This window comes from Panthera pardus, unplaced genomic scaffold (genome assembly GCF_024362965.1).
Source record: "Panthera pardus isolate Hobbes unplaced genomic scaffold, ASM2436296v1 HiC_scaffold_8, whole genome shotgun sequence".
In the NCBI taxonomy this organism is placed as follows: Eukaryota; Metazoa; Chordata; class Mammalia; order Carnivora; family Felidae; genus Panthera; species Panthera pardus.
The window spans coordinates 82012711-82037750 of NW_026527013.1; the positions used below are offsets into that span (position 1 = coordinate 82012711).

At 34.5% G+C, this 25040-nt stretch overlaps 1 protein-coding gene and 1 long non-coding RNA gene across 2 annotated transcripts in view; one reads left to right on the forward strand and one right to left on the reverse strand.

Annotated features, from left to right (window-relative positions):
* The window catches only part of RSBN1L (round spermatid basic protein 1 like), a 68282-nt gene extending 43993 nt beyond the window's left edge, over positions 1 to 24289 (forward strand). Inside the window, exons 4-8 of the mRNA XM_019451291.2 lie at positions 14017 to 14154; positions 15934 to 16076; positions 18939 to 19106; positions 20165 to 20273; positions 20354 to 24289. Of these exons, the coding sequence (XP_019306836.1) occupies positions 14017 to 14154; positions 15934 to 16076; positions 18939 to 19106; positions 20165 to 20273; positions 20354 to 20992 (1197 nt within the window). The 3' untranslated portion in view covers positions 20993 to 24289. The remainder of the gene's footprint in view (positions 1 to 14016; positions 14155 to 15933; positions 16077 to 18938; positions 19107 to 20164; positions 20274 to 20353) is intronic.
* Positions 705 to 19086, reverse strand: LOC109268141 (uncharacterized). Its single transcript, XR_002080492.2, has 2 exons — positions 18974 to 19086; positions 705 to 1115 (listed from the first exon to the last, which is right to left on the reverse strand). It is a non-coding gene; the product is annotated as an uncharacterized LOC109268141 (long non-coding RNA).
* Positions 24290 to 25040: the final 751 nt, after the last annotated feature.

Here is a 25040-nt window from a genome sequence, read left to right on the forward strand (position 1 = left end):
CACTGTGTGGCCAGGTTGTGGGTTGCGGGTCCTTGAAGAGCCACCTACCATTCATTTCCTATCCAGGGTTTTGGTATAATACATGTTACATAGAGGAAACGCTAGGCAGATGCTAGAGTTCTTGGTTACCAGCTGTGGCTCTCGCCCCTATATGATCTGTCAGCTGCAAGGACAGGTTTTACCTCTTTAGCTTTATAGTTACTAGCAGGAAGCTGCCTATGCAAGGTCCATGTTTCACTGCCCCAAGATCCTCCAGATTGAGTCATTCCTGTGGTGTGGGGAAGAATATCCAGCAAAGAGCTACTTTGAACTACTCATTTGGTATTTCTTGTTTTTTTAAGAACGAGGTATCTGAGGAGCGCCTGGGTGGCCCAGTTTTGGTTAAATGTCTGACTTCAGCTCAGGTTATGATTTCATGGTCCGTGGTTTGAACCCTGCATCAGGCTCTGTGCTGACAGCTTGGAGCCTGGACCCTGCTTCATATTCTGTGTCTTCCTCTCTCTCTGCCCCTCCCAGGCTCATGCTCTGTCTCTCTCTCTCACTCAAAAATAAATAAAAACATTATTAAAAACAACAAAATGAGGAAACCAAGGAAGAAGTTGTTTGCTGCCGACTGGGGCAGGTAGCCTTGTGTTTGTTCTTAGGCGCTAGCTATCTGAAACTGAATGGAATCCAAAAGAGAGCAAATAGGAGAGAAATGAGTATACTTTTTGTAGCTTATTTTTATTTCTGGTTTCTTGATTCTTCCCAGTAAACCCCCATCTCTTAACCTAATTTGTGGTATCCCTCCAGGAAATTATTTAACCATTTGTATAGGTTTTTATTTGGGAAAATGCTTTATGAATTACAGAGACTAAGTTATAAACATGTATTTAGAGCTAAACCAGTTTATAACTTGAGCCTTTTCTTGTCCTGAATGTGAGAACTTCTCTTCAAAATTTAATTTGTAGTAATATCTTATAGTCATTGTAGTGAGTTGTGACTGGGTTAGTGTGAATAGCTGCTTGAACTCTGATGTGGGGTGGATGGAAGGAGAAGGGGTCTAGTCAGGGTCTTGCCATTTACCCACCGTGACACTAGCCTGCTACTTCAGCTCTTTGTCTCCGATTTCTCACCTACAAAATAAGGATAATATTATTTAATTCACAAGGCTGTTGTTAGCAGTATTTCATAGACTACTAACAGGTTATACAAAGAGAGTTGTTATAGTGACTTAGTGCGATATTAAAATTTTCCATTTTGTTGAATAGGTGACAACTGACTTCTGGGTGAGGATTCTTAAAAGTGTGTTAATTTATGGTAGGGAGTTCAGCAAGTACTGAAGGTCAAAAATTACCACAAATGCTTTATATACAAATAAGGAGTTCACTGAATTATGATATATGCACACAATGGGATATTATTGAACCATAAAAAGGAATGAAATACAGATACTGTTACATAGTGTGGGTGAACCTTTAAAACATCATGTTGAGTGAAAGAAGCCAGTCACAAAAGGTCACATATTGTATGACTTCACTTACATGAAATACCCAGAATAGGTAAATCTATAGAAACAGCAGATTGGTAGCTGCCAAGACCTGGGGGAAAGGGAAAATTGGGAGTAACTGCTTAATGGACATGAGGTTTTCTTCCTTCCTCCCTCTCTCTCTCTTTCTCTCTCTCTCTTTCTCTCTCTTTCTTTCTTGCCTTTCCTTTATTGAGATTTTCAAAACTTTTTTTCTTAACTTTAATTTTTTTTTTTTTTTTTTTTTTTTTTAAGTAATCTCTGTGCCCAGTATGGGGCTTGAACTCACAACTCCAAGATCAAGAGTCACATGTTCCACTGACTGAACCAGCCAGGCACCCCTTTTATTGAGAATTTTAATTACAATAATTGAGGTAGAACATTATGTTAGTTTTAGTGTATAACTTAATGATTCAATATCTGTATATATTGCAAAATGATGACCACAATAAATTAACAACCATCACACATAGTTGCAGATTTTTTTCTTGTGATGAGTGCTTTTAAGCTCTATTCTCTTAGCAACTTTTAAACATAAAATACAGTATTATTAATTACAGTCACCATGCTGAACATTGCATGCCGGTGACTTACTACTTATCTTATAATTGGCTTGCACCTTTTGACCACCTTCACCCTCTCTTACCCCCTCCCACCCCACTTCTGACAACCACCAATCTTTTATCTGGATCTATGAGCTTGGTTTTGTGTTTTGTTTTAAGATTCCACATATAAGTGAGATCATACAGTATTTGTCTTTCTTTGTCTGAACTTATTTCAATATATAATACCTGCAAGGTCCATCTGTGTTGCTGGAATCAGCAGGATTTCCTTCTTTGTTTAATGGCTAATACTCCATTGTATGCTTATATACACCTCATTTTCTTTATCCATTTATCCACAAATGGACACTTACATTGTGTCTTTTTCTGTGTCTTGGCTATTATAAATAATGCTGCAGTAACCATAGGGGTGCATCTGTCTACTCAAGACAGTAATTTCATTTCCATGAGATAAATACCCAGAAGTGAAATTGCTGAATCATATGATAGTTTTATTTTCCGTTTTTCATTAAAATGTTTGTAAAAGATAAACTTCTTTAAGCTTTTGTTAAATTGATTTTTTAAATAAACTTTTTATTGAAGTATATATATATACACAGAATGCACACATTATAAATGCATAGCTTGATGAATCTTTACTAAATGAACACACCGAGATTTTAAAAAGTAGAATATTACTAGTAGCCAGAGCTTTCTCCAAATCCCTCTTTATCACTACTTTGCACCCCACCACCAGCACATACACAAGCACCCAGTCAACTACCTCCTGACTTCAAATATCACAGATAAATTTTGCCAGTTTTTGAACATTTCTGTGACAGAATCAAATAGTATGTGCGTTGTTCCGTGTGGCTTCCTTCCTTTTATCTTTATGTTTGTGAGATTCATCTATCTTGTGTGTAGCAACAGTTTATTTTCTCATTGCTGTATGATATTCTGTTGTATGACCATACCACAATTTATTTGTTCTTTTTAATATGGATGAATATTTGAATTGTTTCCAGTTTGTGGCTATTACAGTAGGGGTGCTATGAATATTTTTGTACATGTGTTTTTGTGAGCATATGTATTTGTTTTTGTTGGCTCTGTATATAAAATTAGAATTTCAGGATCAAAAAGTATGCACATGTTCAGCTTTACTAGATACTGCAGGTTTTCCAAAGTCATTGTACCAATGTACATTCCCACCAGCAGTGTACCACATCTTTGGCTACACTCAGTGGTGTCTGTCTTCCTCATTTTAGCCATTCTGGTGGCTGTGTAGTAGTATCTCATTGTAGTTTTAATTTGTATTTTCCTGATGACTAAGGAAGTCAAGTTCCTTTTTATCTAATCATTGTCCAATTGGATATCCTCTTTTTAAAAGTAACTAGTTTACTCTTTTGCACATTTCCCTACTGGCTTTTTTTTTCTTCATTGAGTTGTTGGAGTTTTTAATATATTGTGGATAGGATAAGAATCTTGTCAATTATATGTATTGCACATATATCCTCTTACTCGAAAAGGCTTGCCTTTTCACTCTTAAGAGTGCTTTGATGACTAGAAGTTCTTAATTTAATGTAATCTAATTTATAAAGGTTTTTTGTTTTTTTTTTTCCCATTTATGATTAGTGCTTTTTGTGTCCTGCTTAAGAAATCTCTGCCTAACCCAGGTCATTAATGTATTCTCTGAAGTTTTCTTCTGGAAGCTTTTATTCTTTTATCTTTTGCATTTAAATTTACAGTTCTTCTGAATAGATTTTTGTATATGATATGAGGTCACCATCAGGGTTCATATTTTTTCATATAAGTACTCAATGGACATGATCATTTATCGAAAAGGCACCCATTCCATGCTACATTGCAATGTCCTCTTAGCCATAAATCAGCTGAATCGTATATATGGTGTGCATTTCTGGGCTCTTTCCGATTTCCTTATTCTTTTTGTCTTAGTTGCTATAACTTTATAATATTTCTTGATATCTAGTAGAGTAAGTATTAATTTTGCTGTTCTTCAAGATTTTCTTGGCTCTTTAGATTTGCGTATAAACTCTATAGTTGTCAGATTCCACAAAAAATCTGCTTAGGATATTGATTGGGATTACATTGAAGTTGTAATTAAGTTTGGGTACAATTGATGTCTTTACAATTTTGAATCTTTCAGTCTGTGATCATGGTATTTTCCTTCATTAGTTTTTTATTTTCTCTCAATAATATTTTTTGGTTTTCATCCTACAGATCTTACACATCTTTTGAGATTCATTCCTAGGTATTTGAGGACTTCATTTTATTTATCACTGTTTTTGAGAACTTGGAAGTTCTGAGTACCTCTTAGAATATGACATTAACACTCATCTTGAGAAACTGAAAATATGTCTTGTACCTTATTTCTCTTTCAGCACCTTTCTTCCCTTTACCTATGGCATCATTGTGCAGCATGCTTATTAGTAGAATCATATAGTGAGGCTATATATTTTGGTGATGTCAAATGAATTAGCCTACATCCTGCCATGTGCATTTGTCTTCACCAAAAGAATTGGTTGAGATAACATTATTGGACTCATGCATGGTAGTATTCTACGGGAGGAAGAAAATGAGGTATCAGTGTTGGAATGTAGTTTCACTTAATATCAACCATAACAAAGACGGGGTGTGGGAAACAAAGCCAAATTCATGTTCTAGTTTGATGATTTGATCATGACCTCTCATTAACTAAGTTCAATAGGTTAGGTTTACTAGAACCTGGTATAGTTGAGAGATAATACTTTTTACAGAGCGGAGGAAAGAAAATCTATAGAGAAGTTTTGAATTTTAAAATTTTGTAATTCACTATCCTTTAATTCCTCTTTCTGCCTTTTATATTCTGAAAAACCTCAGATTTAGTCAAAACCAGTCCAAAAAGCAGTATTCAAAAGATCTAGAAACATGCGAGAAGAGATAATTGAATGAGTTCATAGAGAGGAAGTGTGCAAATCTAACCTTTACTGTTTTTCTTTAATCTTAGTTTGGAAAATGCACTTAGCATTAAAGAAATTGTTGATAGGGACGCCTAGGTGGCTCAGTCATTTAAAGTGTCTGACTCTTGATTTTGACTCAGTTCATGATCTCACGGTTCATGAGATTGAGCCCCACACTGGGCTTTGCCCTTCAGTGCAGAGCCTGCTTGGGATTCTTTTTCTCTCCCTCTCTCTCTGCCCTACCCTGCTTGTGCTATGTGCGTGTGCGCTCTCTCACAAATAAATAAACTTTAAAAAATTTTAACAAAAGAAAAGAAATTCATGATAATGAGTATCTGTAATGAATTAGCACTATTTTTTAGTGGATAAAACAGTATAATAATGTTAAAATATGTATTTTATGTTTCCTTTATTTGTAGTATTGTACTGTGTGCAAATATTGAAGCTTAAAATGTAAATAAAACCTCATCTGTTTCAACTTAAAATAGGTCCTCATATGCCCAAGTTTAGATCAGACCCAGAGAATTAATACTACCAGCAGGGCTGCTGTATATGCTGACATAAAATTGTTACTGCACCTATTCATAGTGCAACCTGATGGTCCTGACTACCAGTGGCTTGTGGAACCCAAACTAAGTCCATCCTCATGAGACTAGTTTGTTTCCTTATCTCCCTCCTTTCCTTCCCTCCCTTCTTCCTAATTTCCTTCCTCCCTGATTAAAATCTGATCAACCAAAATTCATTTGTCCTCAATTCTGTGGAAAGTAAAAGATGACAAATTATGTAACCGTTCCTATGATCTTTATAGTGTTTATCTTTGTAATATTACTCTGTAGTTTTCACAAAAACTCATTTTTGCACCTGTTCAGCCTTTATCCTTGAAACGTGTTAATTTGAAATTTTTTGTGTATATGTGTGTGTGTATACACACAGTGCGCACGCACACACACACACACGGCAGTGACAGATGATCGAGACCTCCTAGTCTTTGAATTCTTTTGGTTTTAGAATTCTTTTTACTTGTGTAATTATGTTTTCTATCTTCATCTGTATCCTTGCAGGTTGCCTGAAAATTTTAAAGACCATGTAGAATTATAATGTTGTTTTAGTAGGTCATGTCATGTCAGTAGTGTTGTGGCTCTGAGGTTAGTGATATAATGTCTGTCAAAGTGTATGATAAAAGTCTTTTTGAGAACAGAAACATATATACATGGATTTTTGTTGTAAGTTAATAGCCTGTCAGTTCTTTTGCTGCAGCAAACAAAACCTTCAAAACTTAATGGCTTAAAGTGATTTCTCACAATTCTTTGGGCTGTCTGGAGAGTTCTTAAGGTCTTTGTTGGGTTGGCTGGGGCTGAATGGCTTCATTCACGTGTCTGGTGATTGGCAGGTCAGTTGGTCTTAAGAGATCTTGCTTGAATGTCCAGTGGTTGTTGTGCTGTCACCTGGAGTGATGATCCCATTTCTCTCATCATCTAGCAGGTTAGCCTAGGCTCATACACATGGTGGCAGGTGCAGGACTCCACAGAGCAGAAAGAGGGCAATCCCTAGTGCACAAACCTCTGCTTCTGTTGGGTTTGCTAATGTCTGTTGGCCAAAGGAAGTGAAATAGCCAGGCCCAGATTCACTTCTTGATGATAGGACTGGTGCAGTCATGTTGCTTAGAAGTGAGCACACAGGGGCGCCTGCGTGGCTCAGTGGGGTGAGTGTCCAACTTCGGCTCAGGTCGTGATCTCGAGATTTGTGAGTTTGAGCCCGGTGTTGGGTTCTGTGCTGACATTTCAGAGCCTGGAGCCTGTTTTGGGATTCTGTGTCTACCTGTCTGCCCCTCCCCCGCTTGCACTCTGTCTCTCCCTCAAAAATAAACATTTAAAAAAAAGTTTAGGGGCGCCTGGGTGGCTTGGTCGGTTAAGCGTCCGACTTCAGCTCAGGTCATGATCTCACGGTCCGTGAGTTCGAGCCCCGCGTCGGGCTCTGTGCTGACCGCTCAGAGCCTGGAGCCTGTTTCAGATTCTGTGTCTCCCTCTCTCTCTGCCCCTCCTCTGTTCATGCTCTGTCTCTCTCTCTCTGTCTCAAAAATAAATAAACATTAAAAAAAAAAAAGTTTAAAAAAGTGAGCATACATGCTTGGGAAGAATTTTTGGCCATCATTTGCAATCTCCACATTTGTCCTAGTTTTTCTACCATCTCCATTTTGTTCAAATATTCATTTGATAGTAGGAAGACAAAAAGGCAAGTAAGACAGGAGTTTTATCTGTTAAGGTATAAATGAGGTTTCTTTCTTGTCACTCAGTATTTAATCAGCACATACTCTGAACACTGTAGTTGGAGCTGTGAGAATATGAAAACCAGAGCACTTATCTTCTGACCACCTTTCCCCTCCCCAAACTCTGAATCCTGGTTTTATTTCATCTTGGTTCTGAGTTGTTTGTATCAAATAACTTAGGTCACGATGTTAACTCATGATTAAATGGCTGGTACCTTAATAGTGAAAGTTATTAAATCTGATCTGATTTGTTAAGCTTTGTCCCTCTGCAGAATGAGACAGTTAACATTTGTTGGCTTCTTGCTGGGGTCATTCACTGTTTTAGGCCAGTAAAAATGATTAGATATGCCATCTTTGAACCATTGGCTGCATTTGTATTAAAATTTTATTTTGACCATTTGTGCCTGTCCCATCTTCCTTGAATGCTTAGGAGCAGATCTATGCAAAACATTACTGTAGCAAGTGCCAGGTGCTCTAAATGAGAAAGGAGACTTTTTCCTTTATTGTACTGTTTTAAAAATGAATAATGATATTTTTATCCTAATTTTAGTTGAAGTTACATGGATATTTTTGAAATAGAATGTTGACTAAATGTCATTACCTGTTAGATTTTGATTTGAAAGGATATGCCAGATGTGATGGGGAATGGCTCCCCCTTGTGGCACACTCATTTATGTTAGATTTTAGATTTGCCTCAGTAAGAATGGGATGAGCTTTTTTTTTTTTTTTTAAATAAGACTTTCCCTCTCCTTCCCCCTCTCCCCTCAAAACACCCAGCAGAATTGACAGCCTCTTCTGCCCTCACCCCCTAAATTTTTGGTTCTGATAACTATCCTGTTTTTGTGTTTTCTTCAGATTGATGATGATACTAGCTAGCTAGGAACATCTGTAATATCTTCTGTATTTATTATGGCTCACTATTATTCTGTGGAACCATTACTATCTCAGGATGTTGGTAGGCATGCTGAAACAAGTATGAGAAAAACTGGTTTTGAAGCCAGAATAGTTTGTGTAAGGCTGGGTCAAATAAGTTATGTTTACCTTGAGACCTCACAGAAATGCTAATAGTCCCTGTGTGTGGTAAACCTCCCACATGGAAGAGTTTCCGAAATTTATTGGACTGTATAGAATCCTCTTTGCAGGGGCTGGCATATCAAGAAACATATTTTAGGAAGCACCAAGTTGTTTCACATGAGTCATTCTTCATGTTTTTTTTTTTAATTACTTATTACCATATTTGCTTTTTCCCTTGTAGCCATATTTATACATAAAATAAAACAGTTTTGAGTCCTACGTATTTATTTTTGGCTGCGTTTTTCTTGTCAGAAAGTCTACTTTTTTTCTTTCTGTAAGCAGGCCGACCTCAGAATCATAAGGTCTTCTTTTTGTTAATTTATTTTAAAGATTACTTTTCATGAGGAATGATGAATAGGATTTCGGTTTAAACATGATTTAATTAAACAGTTCATTTCTTGTTAACCAGAACTTCTTAGATTTTGTTTTTGACATTTAAACAGGCATTGGGTACAAGAAGTTTCCTATTCCTGATTTTTTTTTCCCTTTATAACATTTATAAAGAATATGAGAGGGGAAAGGTAAACATGCAATCATGATGGTGGTAGGTTTTGCGGGGGGGGGGGCAGCGGTGGTGAAGGGAGCTATAGGGAGGAGATTTAGATTAAAAATATTCCATCTGCTTCTAACAGGCACTTTTTAAAGATGAGCTTAATTTAACTATTTAAATATAAGCAAAAATGTCATTTCTATCTTTTATTGTGTTGTCTTTTGAGTGTACCTAAATTGAGAGGAAAAATATGTGTACTCTTTGTAACAATGCATTTTTCTTTCAGCATATAGGATTTGTTTTAAAGCAGTGACACGTTTTGATATTTTCTAGTAAACTTTTTAACTGCATCAGAAAACTGATGGCTTGACTACTGTTTACTGAAGTGAGTCAAAGCAAATAAAGTAATCTCATATCCAGTGTCATCAGGATGTGATATTTTTCAGATAGGTGGTTTTTCTAGATAATGGAAGCCCATAGTTTTAGGTACCAAGATTTTAATGAAAATACCCTTTTTAAAAGCATATGCAATACAATTTAACTCTGTTTTCAGTCTAGGTTTGTCATTCTGATGCTCTAATGCATGCTAGAGGAGTTGCAAATATGTATGCCTGCTTCTTGTCACCACTCCCCACTTCACATTTGTGATTTCTTATCCTTTATGATTTTAGAGTTTAGTTAGGATTGTGCCTAATGTAGAAACATACGTCAGAAGAGACCCTTTTATGAGTCATGGTTTTATGGCATTTATTTTGGCTCTCCAGAGATTCTTTAGAACCTTACCTGTTTCCTCCCCCTCAACTCCCACTGCCCTTTAGTTACAATTGTTAAATAGATGATTTTTGGAGAGTTGAAGCTTTTTATCTTATGATATTGTAGGTTTAATTTCATTCCATGTAAGAATAGATATTTGCTATGTAGTATTGCAGTAAAATAGGTGTCCTCTAAATCAAGAGGTACTTACATTTTTTTGTGAAAGGTGTGTGGATCATATTCTTACATTTTGTTGTAACCACTTAAGTGCCATCTGTATATTTTATCAAGAGATACATACTTTTTGAATTTGAATGCATTATTATGTGTAATATGCCATGTTTAAAACATTAAATTAGTGATTCCGACTAATTTAGTCTATGTTTGAATATTGGGTTATGAAATTACAAAGTTAAGTGGTATATAATTAAAAGTTATATTACAGTGTATTTTAAAAGATTGCTTTCACAAAATTACTTTTGTGAAATTTTGTAAGTAAGATTTTGATGACTTCAGTTTAATTTTTAAAATGTAGTTTTAAATTTAAATATATTTGTATCCATCGTATTGAGTTATCAGAGTATTATCTTTAATATTTGGAGAATAAATGTTTTAGAAGAAAATTACTGTTTTGTTTTTGAACATGATAGATAAGTATACATAGTTTATATAAAGACCATACTTTTAGTAGAATTTACCTGTGTGGTTTTTTTGTTTTTTTTTCAATGTTTTTTATTTATTTTTGGGACAGAGAAAGAGACAGAGCATGAACGGGGTAGGGGCAGAGAGAGAGGGAGACACAGAATCGGAAACAGGCTCCAGGCTTCGAGCCATCAGCCCAGAGCCCGACGCGGGGCTCGAACTCACGGACCGCGAGATCGTGACCTGACTGAAGTCGGACGCTTAACCGACTGCGCCACCCAGGCGCCCCTACCTGTGTGGTTTTAATAGTAGACAAATAGGATGTATTTTACAGTTTTAGCACATTTTGGTGAAAAGGAGAGAGACCTGTACTTTTATTATAGCAAATTATGTATATAAGTAAATTTCATATATAATATATATGTATTTTGCCATGAGGTGACAAGAACTATAAAGATTCAAATACAATATTTAAGATTATAAGCTGACGGCTAGAGTCTATATTACTTTACTCTTGAAAATTTAGTTTTTCCCAATTATCTTTTGAAATATTTATGACTTATAATAGGACCATATTTTAAAACATCATCAAAAGATATAGCCTCTTTTTAGGTGGCCTCAAAATAGAAATGGTGGGAGGGGGACTCAAGTTTGTTCTAATTTATTTAATGTATTATGTTAAAGTTTTTAATAGTTTTTAATTAGTCTGTACTAATTTAGATGTGTTTCGTTTTAGTATATGTGCTGCCAAAGCGAGCACGTTTCATTTTAGTTTTAAACAAACAACAACGTTTATAACTTAGAAATTAATGTAAAGGTAATTTGAAATGAGATGACTAGGTCAATATGTTCCTTTCAATTAATAATCATTCTAGGCTAAGATAACATCTGGTTAACATCTGGTTAAGTCAGTTAGTGAAGTACTTAAGTTATAAGATAAGACATTATCATTTGTCTTTAATATTATCATCCAAGAAGCTTTACCCATTTTTTCAGTTACTAAATGATACATTTTTACTTAACATTTAAACACAGAAATTATACTCTTAAGAGGGCTGAATGTTAAATTTGTTAGTAATTAGTTCTGGTTTTCTGATTACTGTATTTATCTCATCTTCTCTATAGTTTAATAATGCTTTTAGTAGGTTTTTGTTTTTTGTAGGATGGAAGCAATTTGAATTGCATGGCAACTGCTAGGTAGAACTCAGAAAACTACCTCAGTTATTTGCGAAAAAAATTATTTCAAGTATAGTAAGACCTGTTTTTACCTATTACATAAATTGTTACGATTTCATATTTACATTTCCTCAGAGAAGATTATCTTTGATTCCTAACATTCACATTAAAGAGCATTCTTTCTTGGTGTTATCTTTTATATGCACACATTTAATTTTTGCACTTGGAAAGAAAGTCCAGTGGACCACCACCCATTTGACTTTTCTTGAAAAGTATGTTCAAAGTGCCTATTTCTTTAGGAGAGCTCATAAATTGAGTTGTGCTTAGTGTTTTAGAAGAATTTGATTGTTGAAGATTCCTCCTTCCCAAATTATTTAGTTGATCATTGAGTCACTGCCCCAATTATTCAGTTGATTGTTGTTGATATTGTGATGTCGTAGAATGAACAAGCTGGGTGGCAAAGACTTCCTTGATTTTGGCTTTGTTAGTACTAGTTAATAATTAGAAAAGTTTTTTTAATGTTTTATTTATTTTTGAGAGAGACAGAGGGAGACAGAGGGCGAGTGGGGGAGGGGCAGAGAGAGAGGGAGACACAGAATCCAAAGCAGGCTCCAGGTTCTGTGCTTATCAGCACAGAGCCCGAGGAGGGACTTGAACTCACAAACTGTGAGATCATGACCTGAGCCGAAGTCAGACGCTTAACCTAAGACTTAGCCACCCAGGCGCCCCAGAACTAGTTAATGATTTAGATGAGTTATCTGAGTTAAACAAATTAAGGAGATTTGAGGCACAGAACTTTGGTTTGAAGTGGAAATATTATTATCTTACTGTGACCTTTACAGGTCAAATAATGTATTTCAAAGCACTTGGAAAACTTGAGTTTTGCACTGTAGGTCTGATTTCACTGAATGGCCATGAGGTCTGTTAATACAATCATATGCAGATCCAAAACTGAAGCCACAAACTCAGAATCACCTAATAGAATTAATGTTATGTCCGTTCTGGTAAATTTGCTTAATTTTGAATTGATAATAACCTTTAGCTTTGTTAGACTACATTACAGAATGCACACTGATGACTAATTTTCTTGTGGTACTGTTAGTACATGTAACCATCTAGAACCTCTAGAGTACAGTCAGATCTTAACATTTAGCTCTCTCAGTATTGAAGATGCTAAGAACTTTTGGGATACAGGAAAAAAGATGAAGTCATGAGTACAAAATGGGGACACAGAACTTCCAATTTTTTTTTAACTTGAGGATTGGAAGAGTGTGTTATGGTTCTAAGAAGTGACTTTTTGACAGTTAATCAAAACTTAAACTTGGAATTCTGGTAAATAAACTTATTAAGGAATTAACGTATCATTGTTAATTGCTTTTGCTGATTATAATAAAAATGAAGTGAAATTCTCTAGTATTTGAGTCAAATTAATTTATTGTGATGGAATTTTTGTCATCCTTTTTTTTTTTTTTAATATGGGGGTGGAGGGCTTACATTCTTGGGTACATAAGACTATCTGTGCCATCTGTGATAATAGGAATTTGATTTGTGATGTGAATATCTTTTAAGAGTGTATCCATGATGTGACAAAAGCCTAACCATTCCAGGTTTGCCTCTTGAGATATATAGGACTTTGAATTTTAAAACTGCCATAGACCCAGGCAAAGTGAGATACTTTGATCTCCCTAAATTTAGTGTCCACCAAAGCTAATCCAGAGATGAAAAAGATAATTAGGATTTTGCTTAAAGTTTATGAAAGGAAGTTGTTTTGCCTTATAAAGATTTTTGTTTACTCCCATTAGGATATGAAACGGCATAGATTTCTTTGCAGGATTTTAATGTGCTTGTTAGAATTCAAGTACCAAGATTCTTGAGGTGTGGGTTGTTTTACTTCACTTGATACTCGAATGCCGCCCATTTGCTAGCATTGTGCAGGTGGCTTTATAGCTTTATATAATTGTTAAGTGTTCTTCAGCAATCTGAGGTAAATCATTCCACTTAAGGAAACTAAAACTCAAGGAATTTATGTGATTTCTGAAGGTCACATAGCTGGTAGATAGCAAAGGTAGAGTTGGAACCTAGGACTCCAGATTCTCAATCTCTAGTAGTTTTTATCAGAGTTAATCATAAAAATAAACTGGATCCTAGGTAATAATGTATGATCTAGAAGGGAAAATCATTCCTGGTGGCCTTTCAGACATATAAACCACTGGTATCGGATAAATGTAACATTTCAGGGGGAAATTCCAATAAAAAGATATGAGGCATTTAGGAAAAACTGGTATACAACTTTTTAATATAATTTAATTGGCCTTATAGATCATATAATTAACTGTATTGTGAGAAGTTAGTGTCTAGAATTATGCTGTTGATCTCATCTGTGGTTTTATAAGCAGTGTGTAGAAATAGCTAGAGAAGGTAAAATAGCTTGCCTTAGTATGGATTTTTTTTCATGCTTTTTTTTTTCTTTAACTGTTTGTAAAGGCTTTTGTTTTGTTTTGCTTACCTCACATTATGTTCTTATGTTCTCAGACAGTATAATTTAGTGTTACAGAATGATAGTAAACATTATCTTATGTGTAACTTTTAATTAAATCCATATCCTTCAGGTAAAAAGAACATATTCTCACGGTACTTACAGAGCTGGCCCAATGCGACAGATCAGCTTGGTGGGAGCAGTTGATGAAGAAGTGGGAGATTACTTCCCTGAGTTCCTTGACATGTTGGAAGATTCACCATTTTTAAAAGTAAGAGAAAACAGTATCAAGCAGTCTAAATCGTGGGTGTCACTTTCACACTATGGGTGACACAAATCATGGTTGTTTCAGAAATAGAATTCTTGTGTAGTGTGTGTGCACGTGACCTCTCAGGTACTGATTATAATGGCAGAGCTAAGTGGTGGACCAGAGTAACATTTGCCTGTTGCTCCCACTTGAGGAAATTAGGTTCCATCCGTTTGTCAGCTTTGTATCAACTGAGTACCAGAGGATTTAAAGTACAGGAAGGATGCCTACAAATTAAGTGTTTAGGACAAAGTAATGGCAGTTTGGCATTGTGGAAAACTGGCTTGGGAGATTATAGCTCTGTATTTCAATCTTGGCTCTACTTGCCTGGGATGGGCAAGCCATTTAAACTTTCTGGACTTCAGTTTCCTCATCCATAAAACATTGCATTTAGACTATGTGGCTTTAAGGCCCTTTTAAATTTTTTAAATGATTACTAGCCAGATTTATTTTTTCAATAATCTCTGCATTCTAGAAAATATTTCTTCTTGTGGGCTGCTGGGACTGTCCCACCGAGAGAGAAATTTCTGAGCTGTGTAGTTCTTTCATCAGTAATTTAAAGGTCAGAATATGACAGGATCCCTTTATCTCTAATATTTGCTACATAATTCGCTGTAGATAGCTTCTTTTTTCACTTTCTTGTTCCATTTTCTAATCTATGTGTGTATGCATATCTTTTCTAGCTTTTTCACTCCATTCCATTCCCCTTATATTTTTTTTATTCCTTTACTAGTGAAATCATGGAATTTGATTGCATTTATTTTGAGTGGTATTTTTAAAATGCGTAATTTAGGGGTGCCCAGGTGGCTTACTTGCTTGAGCATCCGACTCAGTTTTAGCCCAGTTCGTGATCTCACAGGTCGTGAGTTTGAGCCCCGTGTCAGGCTGTGTGCTGAGCTTGGAGCCTGCTTGGAATTCTCTCTCTCTCCCTCTCTACTCTCCTTCTCTCGTTCTGTCTCAAAATAAACTGTAAATTAAAAAAAAATATATACCATTATTTAAACATCATTGTTTCAGATTTTAATTTTAAAGGCAAATGAGCTAAATGCATTCTTTCAGGGGAAATTTCATGTGACAATCCTCCCCTTTCTTGGAAATGATAGGATAAATGTTTGTTGTTTTTTTTTTTTTAAATACCATTTTCACCATTCCCAGGACAATGGCCCTTAGACATTTTTTTTCTCTCTTTTCTTTAAAAAAAAAAAAAAAAAAAAAAAAAAAAGTTGCTTTTAGACTAGCAACCTCTTCAAGCAACTACTAAACAGAAATAAGTTTTGACTTTGGTTTGGTTTTCCTTTTCATTTTGTTAGGTTTTGATGATAATTATTCATAGAGGTATCTTTTTTTTTTTTTTTTTTTTTTTGAGATGCCTAGTTTTTATAACTCAGTTCATTTTTATGGATTCTCATGGAGAACACTTGCTTATTTTGCCGGCTTATTAACATCATATGACCCTTTTATTTGGTAGAAGGAGGAATAACAGATGATGAATGTAGTAAATCATATTCTGCCAGGGTTAGAGGAGAGAACCATCTGAGAATAATTACTCTTGATATGTTTGAAATAGAATTTTTTGAAGGAAAATGTATAAATACATAGGAATATATTCAATATAGGTATGTGTTTTAAATGTATAAGTATAAAGGTATATATGAAAGTTTGTCAAGGGGGCAGTATTCTTTAATGTATGTTGGAAGATGCATTTTGAAAATAATTGGTTTCTGTGTAACTCTTTGCCTCTAGTGTACACTGCCATGGGGGACACTATCTAGTCTAAAATTAGAGAGTCGAAAAGACAGTGATGATGGTCCCATCATGTGGGTGCGCCCAGGAGAACAAATGATCCCTGTGGCCGATATGCCAAAGTCACCTTTCAAAAGGAAAAGGTATGTTGAATACAAATTTTTATTGCCAGGGATAGATGTCTGTACACTGTGTGTGTGTGTGTGTGTGTGTGTGTGTTTGTTGGAAATTGGAGAAAGAAGGAAGGGAAGGTTTAGAGCATACTTTAAATGTAAATTCAAAAATGGCTACACGTGCTGATTAATTTTTTTTTATAAAATATCAAATATAAATGAGGCTTGAGTAATGTAGGCAAATTACAATAAATTGTAAGTAGGAATGGGAAAAAATGTCATTCACAACAAAGACATTATAAACTATTTTGGAATAAATTTAATAAGAAATATTCAGAACCCATATTAAGAAAACTAAAACATCTCCTGGAGGATATAAAATAATAACCTAAATAAATGGAAAACCCTACTGTGTTCTAGATTGGATAAAAATGAGTGTCTTTTGAAATTTTTAGCATTCCAGTTGGACTCACACTTCCAGCACTGGATTTAATGATTTTAAAGTTCAGAAGGAAGGATAAGTAAAGTCAACAAATTTCCAAGAAAACTGTGAAAGAGAAGATAAGTGAGGGGGCCTTGTATTACTCGATATTAAAAATTATTGTAAAGCTCAAAAACATCACTGGAATACAATAGAGTATCCAAATAGATCAAAATATGTTGAGACCTTAATGTATGAGATGGATGGGAAAAGGAAGATTTATTTAATGAGTAATGCTGGCATAATTGAAGTCCATTTGAAAGAAAACAAAACCATAGCCCTTATCTCAAACCCTTATCAAGAAGTCAGAGATTTGAACATAATAGATAAAAAATTAAAATAAAAGAATAAAAACTTTAAACCTAGGAGTAGGTTTAAATAAGATAGAATAAGATAGAAAATAAGAAAGAAAAGATAGAAATAAGATAGAAAATAAGATAGAAATAAGATAGAAATACTATCTAGTATTATCTAGTATAATAGTAATACTATTTGTGAGAAAAAAGACATGAACAACAAAGTTCAAAACCATGATAGACTGGACTAAAACATTTATATTGTGTGCCAGACTAAAGTTAATATACAAAAAGCATTCCCAAATTCACAACAAAAATGTAACACAACCCAGTAGAAAAATAGGCTTCAGCCAGTTACATTAAAAGAATCATGAGATACTATTTCTACCTATTACATTGGCAAAAAAAAAGTATTAGAGGCTGGGAGGTATGAGGAAACAGAACCATTTATATATTGTTGGTAGAAAGGTGAGCTGCTATAACCATTCTGTGAAAGTAATTTAACAATAGCTCATGAAGTTTAATGCATATATACTATTTGATCCAGCACTACTACTTTTGGGAATCTGTCCTAAGAAATGAAATCACCAAAGGTAAATGTATAAGAATGTTAATTTCAGCATTCTTTGTAGTGAGAAATAGACTGTGAAAGCCTCTCCCCAGAACAGTGCAGATATACACAGAATTTTACATGTGATTTAAGGGAGTTCACCAGCCCTCTGAGGAAACTGCCTGCCCTCAGGGATTAGAATCCATGTATATGTGATGATTGTATATCACGTAGTAGTCTGACCAACTAATAACAATATTGCCCAAGGCACTGTGCTAAATGTTTCATATAAAGTTTTAATTCATTAGAATGTGGTGTTAATGACACTAGAATTGTAGGCTTGAAAGCCTGTTAGCTTTCCACAGGAATTATCATCTAGCTTTCTGGCACCTGTAGAACATAGTCACAAAAGGCAAAAAAGTATGTTGTAGCATCACGTGTGTGTGTGTGTGTGTGTGTGTGTGTGTGTGTGTGTGTGTGTGTGTGTTGTAATACAAGAGTGCACAAAGAGCAGTGGTAGTAGAGATGGACAGTGGGAAATTAGAGAACTAATAAGAAAGAGTGATTCTAGGGGTTAAGTCTAGGATGAGAGGAGAAAATTATGGGGGCAATCTGGATTTGTCTCTGAAAGCAACAGAAAACCACATAGGAAGATAAACAAGATGATGACTCCCAAAGAAATTGTTCTCACCCTTTTCCCCTTTTGCAGCAAAATTAGAGGGTTTTTGCATTGAATGAGACTAAGTAGCAGCTTCTGTATGCTTATCTAGGTGAGCCATAGGGGAATGCAGGTGGATGTCCTTTAAGAGGGAGCTAAGGTTTTCCTTTCTGCCTCCAATAAATCATGCATGTTTTGTGGAAGTACTTACTACTTGGTATTTTCTTCCTATTTATTTGTTAGTCTTTCTCCACTGGAATATCAACTCCTATGAAAGTAGGGAACTTGTCTGTTTTATTCACTACTGTCTTGTTCACTAGCTGCAGTGCCTAGATAGCACCTAATATACAGTAGGTATTCTATTAATATTAATTAACCCATTTTTGAAAGTTACCTGTTTGTTCCAGATAATATATCTTACATTAGCCACGTGATTTGAATGAGGGGCATGGTTCTACAGATAAGACCCAAACCTCAGGTAAAGATTCTGGAAGGGAACCTGGATAAACCACAACATCTATGATTTAGTTGTTTATCCACCTTACAGTGGCCACTTTTGTGAAGACTGTTAGAAAAAGGAGGGGATTATATGCATTTTTGTTTGTACTTGTTCATTTTAAAAATAGAACTTGATTTGGGAACAGGTGATGTAAAATTTCCTTTTGTCTGAATTATGTAATTACTAAATCCTTGATGGCAGTTAAGCCTCAGGACATCAATACAAATGTTTGAAGGCGATTAAGCTTTAATACGTAGGCCAGCCTCTTTCCCCACCTCCTCTATTTATCTTCCTTCCTTCCTTCCTTCCTTCCTTCCTTCCTTCCTTCCTTCCTTCCTTCCTTCCTCCCTCCCTCCCTTCCTTCCTTCCTTCCTTCCTACCTGTCTATCTTTGATTTTATTTTAACAGAACTACCAATGAAATAAAAAACCTGCAGTACCTACCTCGAACCAGTGAGCCCCGTGAGATGCTCTTTGAAGACAGGACAAGAGCCCATGCAGATCATATAGGACAAGGTTTTGAACGACAGACTACAGCTGCTGTTGGAGTGTTGAAGGCTGTGCACTGTGGAGAGTGGTATGTATTAACTACTGCTTTTTCTTTTCTTTTTCTTTTTTTTTGACTGCTGCTATTTTAATGAAAGGTTTTTGGGTTCTAAAATTTTTCTTGGGAAGTTTCTCAGTAATTCTCCTTCCTGTGGGGAAAGAAAGTTCCATTTTTCTCTGTATTTGTATGACTAATTGTATGACTGCACTAAAATTTTTTAATTGTTAGAATGTGCTTTTACTCTTTTGGGTTGGACCATAATAATTTGATTTTCTAAGTGATGAGAAGTAAAAACAATTGCCTTAACTAAGGTTAAAGAAAAACTAAGGTTCACTTGGTGCTTACTGTGTCATCATTGTCCCTGATGATCTTACCCTACTTTCCCTGTGTATCAGTGTAATGTATAAGTTGTAGATTTTCTCTTTATCACTGGTTTTTAAAAATCTGTTTATGATTTGCCCTGGTATGATTGTTTTGTAGTTCTGTTGCTTGGAATTTCATTTCAAAATCCATTTTTTAGCATGTTCTATAAAAATGTATTTGTATATTGCTACTTAATTGACGAATTTGGGGATTTTTTAGAATTATAAAGACACTGTTAATCCTCCGCAAATAGAGTGGTAATAGTTTAGTAGCACTTTTCTAGTGAATGTCTCTTAATTTATTGAGTGACTTAGGAATTTTACACATAATTGCGGTTATATATGTCTTTATTGAAAGTATTCTCTTCTCATATTTACCTCTAATTTTTATTTAGTAATTTCGTCTTTAGCATTTAATTTGCTGAAGTATTAACCTTCAAGATAATCCCTTACTTTTTTGATTTCTATAATTAACCAATTCAAATTATTTTACTTTTTCAAAATACGGTTATACATAGCTATAATAAAATGAAGCGAGTTGTTCTACTTATGTTTAAGCCAAAACTCATGGTTTTATCCCTTTGTTTAAATATGTAAAGTGGTCTTTACATATTTAAACATTTTGACTTTATTTCTAAGTACTTTTGTTTTGACCATAAAATTTAATAAGGACTTAACTGAGTGAAACATTAATGGAAGATTCTTCATTGTTTCATGTTTTTGTAGGCCTGCTCAACCCCGAATAACCAAAGATGTAATTTGTTTTCATGCTGAAGATTTCTTAGAAGTAGTTCAACGAATGCAGTTAGATTTACATGAACCTCCACTGTCCCAGGTATATCTTTAACCATTATTGTCTTCAGTTTAATTTTTATTGTGGAAAAGACTTACTGGTATTTCTGTCTCTTTTTTTAGTGTGTCCAGTGGGTTGATGATGCAAAACTTAATCAACTGAGGAGGGAAGGCATCCGTTATGCCAGAATTCAGCTGTATGATAATGACATTTATTTTATTCCAAGGAATGTTGTTCATCAGTTCAAGACAGTTTCAGCTGTATGCAGTTTAGCATGGCATGTTCGGCTCAAGTTATATCACTTAGAGGAGGACACTGTACAGAATACAGCTACTCATGAAACAGGCACATCACCAGATACCACATCATCAGTTCTTGGACCTCACACTGACCACATGCTTTGTGCTATAAGCAAAACCTCCTTGGATTCTAATTTTTCAGACAAACTTCATTCTAAATCTGAACTGCAGCAGATTAAACATGAACCTATTCCATCTGTAAGAATCAAGGAAGAACCTGTGAATGTTTATATTCCTGAAAAGACTAGAGCACCGAATATGGATGGCAAGAATGTTAAAGCAAAATTGGATCATGTTCAATTTACAGAATTTAAGATTGACGTGGACTCTAAATTTGAAAATACCAACAAAGATTTAAAGGAAGAATTATGTCCTGGAAGTCACATAAGTCTAGTTGATACAAGACAACCTAGTTCAGCACATTCAAATCAAGATAGAAAAGATGATGACATTTTGTGCTGAATTTGTACATACCATTTACAATTCTTTTTTTTTTTAAGTTAATAATGTAATAAAGATTCATGAATTCTGAAAGCAAGCCAAGGACTTGCTCCTAAGTCTGTTACAAAATAGAGTTTATGTAGCTTTGTAACATTCCTCAGTGCCTGTCCATAACTGTGAAGTATCAAAGCACTTAGGGCCAGATGCACTGTAAACATTACAGGTTTAAACAAAAGGAGTCTTTAAAAAAATCATTTGATTTGGAATTGTAGGTTTTAGAATAGAGCTGACATTAACATATATATATATAACATATATATATATGTTACATATATATATGTATACATATGTATGTATATATATGTGTATATATATGTATTAACATATATATATATATATTTTGTAATATGAGCCAGAATTCTTTTTTGACAATTTAAAGGCTTTTCCATAGAGCTTATTTATACCAATTTTTTTTTTCATTTTACTGTGTCAGCACTGTAGTGTAAATAGCTTTTAAAAAATCTTTTTAGTGTGATTTATACTGAAATGTGAGCCACTTAATAAAGGTTCATAATAATAAATATGTTTTCTGTTGGGTCTGCAAAAAGACAAACTGACAATTCAGTTAAATCATTTGATCTATTATGTTTCTGCTGGTGTATGCATTTAGAGTGGTAATGGAGTGCAATGTACGTATTCAAATCTAGTGAATATTTAAATTCTCCACACTGTGTAAGCATTTTTAAAACCAAGGTTCAGTTATGAAAGCATATTTATATACGTGTGTATGTATGGGAATATATATATATGTATATCATATTTTGCATAACTTCTTAAATTGCTGAATAAGATGAATATGTGAAACTTCCTAGCCTCACTCCCTGGAATATGTTTTAAAATATTTATATTCAACATTAAGAAAGCAGTTTAGGTAATAGAAACAGTTTTATAAAGTTGGGAGAAACAAGGTCTGTTAGTGATATCTAACTCTTCTAACTAATGAAGTTTTGTGGCCAGATTGCATAGCCCTAAGGTAAATTTTCTCTGTAGTGTGTGGAATAAGTTGAGAAAATTTTCTTACTAATCAGCATCTGTACTATATATACTTCATAGAAGCTGAGTAAAAATCTTTAGTTACAGAATGTTTAGTTGTGAGCAGTTAAAATCCTTTTTTACATTTTTCTTGCAGACCAGGAGGAAAATACGACAAATACAAAATCGTAAGGGCAATGACTCAGCTGCCATACAGAGATAGAACTAACAAAATAAGATGTGTTACCTCATTTTTCTAAGGATCCTTCTCCCTACCTTAGCAGGTAAACAACTTAGAGTACTTTTTTTCCCCCCAAAAAAGCTCTAGAAAGTAAAATTAGGGTAGAAACATGATTGCCAGTGCCTACCTAAAGCTTAAAACAAATCTCTTCAGTGATGGACTTCAGCACTATTTGAGACTGCTTCCACTACTGTAATTGAAAGTCAAACAAATGTCTTTAATGTATGCTTTGATATAAGGAATTCTACTCATTGCAGATCAATTTTATTTACCTTTGGTATTTTTCTGGGCTCTTACTTTGGTTGATGACTTTTAACTGTGGTTCTTTTGGGCTAGTGTTGCTATTTAAATTGTTTCTGTCCCAGCCTTATTTGTGGTACCCATAAAACTGCTTATCTTTCTGGTTAGGGAGAAAAAATAATTGCAGCAGTGATATTTCTGGCTCACAGTTTAAAAGGGTAGGCAAATATTGTAGGAAATCTCAGTGGTTTACAGGAAATCAGTATGTTTGTAACATAGGAATTTTCATGGGATAAGGAAGGTATAAATCATGATAATGTAAATAGGGATTTTGTTTTATACGTTACTGCCTTAGCCTGCTCTTCACCACTTAAATCTTCTCTTTTAAGCTAAATTTATCGTTTGCATCTACCTTTTGGATACAAAAGTTAGTAACAAACCAGTATTGAGAAGTAGGAGAGCATGTGGTTAAAATGTTTTTCTGTTTTTCTTTTTTTAATTGAAGGGTGATATATTTAACAACGTTTTCGTTTCAGTTTTCCAGTAGTATACACATAGATGCATGAGATCATACAGTAGTAAAATATCTTTAGGGTATCCGTCCAAAACATTATGAGCCTTAAACTTTTAACTAAAAGACGTATCTAAAACAACCACAGTGGTTGCTTTTAGGTATAGTTTCTTTTATAAATACTCAAAACTTGTCCATATTTTGAAAACGTAATGTTTTGTAAAATGCATACATTTCTCTGGAAGTGAAATACAAATCACTGGGCTCAGATTTCAAGATATAGCCTTGTCACCTTGAATAATGCTATGTTCCTTGTCTTACGGGTTATAATTTTAAAATCCTCTTCAGATGCAATCTGAGAACTTTCTGACTACCTTTGTTACACACAAATAACTTCTATTTCAATATTGCATTATATTAATGGTTTCCTAGTTAGTACATTCCAGTTCTTTATCTGAACACCAGTTTGTTAGGTTTTTTTGTTGTTGTTTTGTTTTGGTTACTTCCAGTTTGTTGGACCAGAATAATAAAGCACTTAAGATGTAGTTTCTATATGATCTTATGCTATATAAACAGTGATTATGTAAATTATTAAATTGATACACAGACCTTTAAAAAAATAACTAAGGTACCTCAGTGGTGTCTGCTACAGTGCTTTTTTTGTTTGTTTGTTTGTTTGTTTCAATTACTTTTGTTCATACCCTTTTAGCTAAGAAGTAGTATCTTTTCCATACTCAGGTTAGCTGGTTAGCTAGCAAAAGAATTAAACATTCGTGATATTTAGTTGAAAACTTTACTAAAGCCATATTCATTTTCTCCCTTGTCCCTAAAGCTGTTGACCTTAAATAAAGATTAGGTTGATCTAGCACAACACTGTGTATGTGTGTGTATGTGTGTGTATGCATGTGTGTAAGATTATTGGAAATATTATGTTTATTCCCACATATATCCATTTTTAATCCATTATATAACTTGGGGGAGTTGGGGCCAGGGAAGGTAGGAAAAATTTTATTTCTTTTGTTAGGTCTTCAAGGTATTTCATTAGTGTTCCTGAGTGAAACAGTTTTTTCCCCAAATACTTATGGCAGGTAAGATCATGTTTGTAAATAATAGATTAGCACTGTTTTGGTAAATTTGCATTCAGGTATTTTGTTGGACAAGTTCATTGTCATGTAAAGCAAATATCTAAAAATTCATTTTACATTTAGCAAAGATGCAAGATTTGTTTTTAGAGTTTGAGAGGAATTTTCCTTGTCTTCCACCTTTCAATAAATACTAAAATTGATAACTGTAATCTTTTTACCTTTGTTTTGTAATTATTTTCTTATATTTGACATTTTATTTTCATCTTGTCATCTTTAAAAGTTCTTGTTTCTCTGTCTTTAGCCAAAACCATAAGATCTTGAATTGCAATTTGAAAATCTTTTTTTTTCCTCTTAAAACTTAATTATCAAAAGTTGATTCATGCCAACTTTAGAATACTGAGGATTACTTTAAGACTGCTAAACTAGTTAGGTATGGGTGACAGGATGATGGGCTAAATTACTTCCGTTCCCTCTAGACTCTCTTTCCCCTGAGGGGAGGTCAAAAGTGCCATTGTTTTCCAAATACTTTTAAGCTGGTAAAAACTGACATGTTGGGTTTTAGATCTTCAGAGTGGTAGTAGAGCTCTTGCTTAATCTTTCTCCCACCTGATGTAACTAATTTGATATGTAAACAGAATTTTGGTTTTTAGAATGCCTTGTCTATTTCATGAAAGACTTATGTTTGGCACTGACAGTGTATCTCAGATAAAATAATTAAGAGGACAACTAGGGAGAAGTGTAAATCTCTATCTCTGCTCTGGCTTTTCTGTTCTGTGACATACTGCATAATGCAGATGGAATGATTGCTTTTTAGAATGTCAAGCACAAGAGGCTAAAAGCAGTGATGTCTTTTCTTTTTTAAGTTTACAGAGGTTGTATATCATATCTCTACTAGGTTGTATATCATATCATATTCTCTACCAGGGAAAGGAGGGGGAAAAAAAACATTCTGCATTTCAG